Source organism: Corylus avellana, chromosome ca4 (assembly GCF_901000735.1).
Source record: "Corylus avellana chromosome ca4, CavTom2PMs-1.0".
NCBI classification, from domain to species: domain Eukaryota; kingdom Viridiplantae; phylum Streptophyta; class Magnoliopsida; order Fagales; family Betulaceae; genus Corylus; species Corylus avellana.
Genome location: NC_081544.1, coordinates 19919955 through 19925624, shown reverse-complemented (window position 1 = coordinate 19925624; position 5670 = coordinate 19919955). Strand labels below are relative to the sequence as shown.

At 37.7% G+C, this 5670-nt stretch overlaps 1 protein-coding gene across 1 annotated transcript; it reads left to right on the top strand.

Annotated features, from left to right (window-relative positions):
- Positions 1-2595: 2595 nt before the first annotated feature.
- On the top strand, positions 2596-3036 carry LOC132178185 (uncharacterized mitochondrial protein AtMg00810-like). The gene is made up of 2 exons (XM_059590636.1): positions 2596-2951; positions 2994-3036. Exons 1-2 carry the CDS (start codon positions 2596-2598, stop codon positions 3034-3036), a joined length of 399 nt encoding a protein of 132 aa, XP_059446619.1.
- Positions 3037-5670: the final 2634 nt, after the last annotated feature.

Sequence of the window (5670 nt, the reverse complement as noted above, 5' to 3'; positions counted from 1 at the left end):
TATGTGTTTACCTAAAGATGTGCCTATGGATAGGAAGAAAATTTAAGTCAAGGTTCAAAATTCCACAAAAGAAAGTGTCAGATTCTAAGTTCATTCCCACCTGTCATTACTGGGGGATCATGGGACATACTCGCCCAAACTGTTTTCAGATTAGAGCTAGACAACCATGGTCTACACAAAATGCTCCCAGGAAAGATGAACCTAGGATTGGAAAACAATTATTGGTGTTAACTGCTCAAGTAAAACTTATCAGTAAAAAATTAGCTAGTTTATCAAACTATTCTGAATTGAAAAATTTTCCTCTCATAACTGATAAAGTTAAGAAAGATCAAGTTTGGGTTCAAAAGAAAGATAATCTATGTCTCGTTGTTCATACTGCATTAACTGTGCTTAATTCATGTTTGTGGTATTTGCATAGTGCATGTTCTAGACATATGACAGGTGACAAGACACTGTTAAGGAGCTCAAAGAAGGCAGAAGTGGAAATATCACTTATGGGGAAGGCAGTAAGTCTAAGGTAATAGGTCAAGGGATTGTGGAAATTCCTGGTCTACATACTCCCCGAGATGTGCTATATGTGGAAGGGCTAAAAGCAAATCTTCTAAGCATTAGTCAATTCTGCGACAATGACCTTGTAGTACAGTTCTCGAAGAAACAATGTAGCATATTTGATGCTCAAGGAAAATTGTTAATGGGAGGAGACCGGACATCTAATAACTACTATGGCATCTCTCCAAACATGCAGACTAAATGTTACAAAGTATCTCTGGACATTGGAGAACTGTGGCATCAACGGTTAGGGCATCTAAATTATCATGATCTAGTTAAGATAGCTAAGAAAGAAGCTATTAATGATTTACCCAAAATCGACAATGTAGAGAAAGGAAAGTGTGGACCATGTCAGCTTGGTAAGCAAACAAGAAATCCATATAAGAAGACCTCGGGTGTTTGTACATCCAGAAATTTGGAGCTTCTTCACATGGATCTTATGGGTCCAACACGGACAAGGAGCTTGGGAGGAAAGAGATACATTCTATTGGTGGTGGATGACTACTCACGAAACACCTGGGTCAGCTTACTTAAAGAGAAATCGGAAGCATTTGATCAAGCCACTATTTTTTTTAAAAGGATGCAAGTTGAACAAGACTGTTCCATACAGAGAATTCGGAGCGACCATGGCAGAGAATTTGAAAATTCTAGCTTTGAAGAACTCTGCAACAAATTTGGAATCAAACAAGAGTTTTCCTCTCCTATTACTCTTCAACAGAATGTGGTGGTTGAGCGAAAAAATCGAGTGATTCAAGAAATGGCTCGAGTCATGATACATTCTAAACAATTAGCCCAACATTTTTGGGGATAAGTAGTTCACAGAGCATGCCATATTATAAATCATGTGTTTCTTCGACCCACAACAAACAAAACTCCATATGAAATTTGGAGAGGAAAGAAGCCAACAGTGAAGTACTTCGGAGTGTTTGGAAGCAAGTGTTATATTCTTCATTATAGAGAAAGCCTGAGGAAGTTTGAGACGAAGAGTGATGTGGGGATTTTTCTTGGATACTCAACCACTAGTCGAGCTAGTCGAGTATAAAATACAAGGACAAAAGTGGTTATGGAATCGGTTAACGTTGTAATTGATGATGAATCTATCACTGATCAAAATGAGGGGGAGCAAGCTGAAATTAATAATCAACAGACTGGCATCTCTGAAGCCATTCCTGATATTAATGACAACACTGGATCTAACACCTCTGGAGACATTCAAAATCAAGTTGAAGAGGTCAGTGACACACCTCAGTCACCAACTCCGGATATCATAGCCAAAAAACCCTCCTCTTGGGTTAAGCTAAATCATCCTTAAGAGAATTAGTTGGGCACTGTCGATGAAGGTAAACAATTGTGAAACAAGGTAGTTAATCAAGTGTCATATTCCTGCTATTTATCTCAACTGGAACCGAAGAAAGTTACTAAAGCACTAGAGGATGAAAGTTGGGTAACTGCTATGCATGACGAGCTAAACCAATTCATCCGAAATGATGTATGGATTCTGGTGCCAAGGCCAAAAGATCACAATGTCATAGGCACAAAATGGATTTTTAAGAACAAATCTAATGAGCATGGTACTGTGGTGTGCAACAAGGCTCGATTAGTAGCTCAAGGATATACTCAAGTTGAAGGAATTGATTTTAATGAAACATTTGCTCCTGTAGCAAGGCTGGAATCCATCAAAATTCTGTTGAGTATCTCATGCCATCTCAAGATTAAACTGAATCAGATGGATGTCAAAAGTGCATTCTTGAATGGAATTCTCTAGGAAGAAGTATATGTAGAGCAACCTAAAGGTTTTCAAGATCATCAACTTCCTAACCATGTCTATAAACTCAAGAAGGCTCTTTATGGCCTCAAGCAAGTCCCGCGAGCATGGTATGAACGGCTCACAACATATCTTCTCAATCAAGGTTTCATCCGAGGATAGGCTGATCGGACCCTATTCATCCGTAGGAAAGGTGAGCATAAGCTGATTGCTCAGATCTATGTTGAGACATCATTTTCGGTGCCACGATTGACACTCAAGCACACACATTCTCTGAGGAAATGAAGAAAGAGTTTGAAATGAGTTTGATTGGAGAGTTGACTTACTTTCTGGGGTTTCAAATCGAGCAATCTAGTAAAGGTATATATGTCTCACAAACCAAGTATGCTAAAGATCTAGTCAAAAGATTTGGCATGGACGGCAAAAGTCATGCTCGCACTCCCATCAGTACAAGTGTCAAGCTAAGTACCGATATGGTTGAAAACTCAGTTGATCAAACAATGTATCTGAGCATGATCGGTAGCCTTCTATATCTCACAGCCAGCAGACCAGATATATCATTCAGTGTGGGGGTGTGTGTAAGATTTCAAGCAAATCCAAAGGAATCCCACATGATAGTAGTCAAACGTATACTCAGGTATGTAAATGCAACTGCTAACTTTGGTGTGTGTTTTTCTAGATATACAAATCTAGAACTTGCAGGGTACTCCGACGCTGACTAGGCTGGAAATGTGGATGATCGCAAAAGCACCTCTGGAGGATGCTTTATGTAGGCACGAATATGGTGGCATGGACGAGTAAGAAACAAAACTCCATATCTCTATCCTTTGCCGAGACAGAATACATAGCTGCCGGGAGCTCACTGTTGATCTGGATGAAACAACTCCTAGTTGATTATGGATTTACTCAAGGAATGATGAGTGTCTACTGTGACAACACAAGTGCCATCAACATATCGAAGAATCTAGTTCAACATTCTCGAACCAAGCACATAGATATTCGCCATCACTTTATCCGCGACTTGGTAGAGAACCAGGTGGTATCTCTTGCCTATGTGTCTACTGAAAACCAATTAGCTAATCTATTTACCAAACCTCTAGATGGATCTAGGTTTGAGTATCTCAGGAATGCAATTGGTGTTTGTATAATGGCATAATCTATAACTTTGCATGCCTAGGATAGTTTTATGTTGACTATTTTTTTTTTTTTTTTTTAATGTCCTAGTGCCAAAGTTACTTAAGTTATTTATTTTTTTGTTTTATCTTTAACTTGTTGATTTGTTTTTCATGAAAAAAAAACTTTGTGCTGTTTTTGTTTACCTTTACCTTAAAAAAAAAATTTTTTTTTGAATGGTCTGTACTAGTTTATTGTGCTCATGATCATAAACTTTCAAAATCTCACGTGAAGTCATGTCATTTGAGAACGGTTCTACTTGTGTGTAAGGCACTATTTGAGCTTTTATTTATTGCATGACCATGGTGAGCATTGTATAGCTTTTCATGTGAGATTTTTTTCTTTATGCTAATCATGCACGATTTAGAGTCTGTCTAAATTTTGAGTAATGTGAAAAAGGGTTGAAGGTCACAATGTAGGTGATGTATGGTTCAAAGGCTCGGTTAAAATTGACCAATTCACTAGTTGAACCTAGATCCTAAAAACTCCTGCATTTTTTTTATGCACAAATTTATATGGCATGGCTCTAAAAGAGCATATCTGAACTTCATGGTTCTATGTCATTACTGTTGAAAGAATCCCTATAGAAACAGTCAGTGACCAAATCATTATGGAAAAATACGGTTGCTAAAGGATTTATGGTAAAATAGTGCATGTTGTATAAAAGGTTGTATTGGATGAGGGATTCTAGGCCCTAGTATCATAAGGTTTGCCTTTAACCGAGTATTTTTACCGTCGTTATGTGCAAAGTTTTTTTAAAAAACTTTTTCATATGTCGTGAAATTTGACTCGACTCTCACACACTTCACTTTTCAGCATGAGTATTTTTGTCCCATTGGCTAGCTAATGTTCATAAATTCTTGGATCATTTTTGTTTTAGCTCAGATGGTTTCTACATGCACAAGTGGTTCCATTTTTGAATGAAATCATGCACATTACATGTTATACTATCACAAATGATCTGTGCACTATGTATCAGGATTTTGCATTTAGGGGGAGAAAGAGTGTAGTCTGGTAAGTGCTAGAACTGCTGGTTCATGAGACTCGTCCGGACGCTAAATGAGCTTGTCTGAACGAGATCGTGACAGACATGAAATTTAAGCCACGAACAGGTCCCTTTTCTTATTTTGAAAGTTTGGGTTGTTTGTTGTCTGCTCATTTTTTTTCTCTTCTTCGTTGCACTCATGTGGATTTCTCTCAATCCCACCACTCCTAAATCTGTTTGATCTTCTCTTTTGCACTCGCTTGCAAAGGTAATTTCTTTCATTATATATTTTTTTTCTTTTCTTTTTTCTTTTATCGCAATTTAAGAAATTAGGGTTTGAATTGTATGCTTGTGCTGGTTGGGTTATGCCTACTTTGGGTTTAGGTGTGGTAAGTGTTTGAAAGAACAAGGTTTAATTCACATGTATTTAGGATGGTTGTGCACTTGGGGTACCTATTTTTTTACATCTAAATTTTTGTTTGCCCACCATTGTTTGACGAAATGTCTGAATGACATTTTTTTGTTTCAACCCAAGACTAGAATATGTGATGTAACTATGAATATATAGGATATCTCCAGTACAATTAGAAAGATTTTCATCTAGGATGTTAATTTTTTTACAAAATAGTGTGTGACCAAGTGTTTGGTAAAAAGCCTTAAGAACATGTTTTGCTTGTTCATATCCTAAGATTGGTCGTGTTTATGTGTTTTGAAATCTCATGCTCTCATTGTTTGTTAGTTTTTGTGTTGGTATTATGCTATATGTGTTCATGTATGTAGGATATGGCTATTGGAGCACCTACTTCAAGAAAATTACCCATACGCTCAAAGACTAAGGCCCAAAAGAGAAAGGCAACGGAGGATTTTGCTCTAGTTTCCACTCTAGGGCCTGATATTGGGTTTCGGTTTCGGAACAAGTTTGCCAGGATTGGTTTCATGACCGCACTGTTATTTCAGAAAGACCGGTAAACCTGTCTGATCTTTAGGAGGATCAGTTCAAAATCATCTCTCAGATTTTCACTCAGAGGAAATGGAACTACTTCATCTCACCCCCTTTTTGTCCATTTTTAAATTTAGTTCGGGAATTTTATGCCAACATGGAGATACAGCCAGACAATGATGAAGACGTTGAAGAATCTCTGTGGATTATAACATTTATTCGGGGTGTGCACATTGTCGTAACTCGTGAAGTAATAGC

Coding starts and splice junctions, on each gene's coding strand:
- LOC132178185 (XM_059590636.1), top strand. CDS start 2,596: ATGAAGAAAGAGTTTGAAATGAGTTTGATTGGAGAGTTGACTTACTTT. Junction 2,952..2,993: donor GTAGTCAAACGTATACTCAG/GTATGTAAATGC, acceptor GTGTTTTTCTAG/ATATACAAATCTAGAACTTG.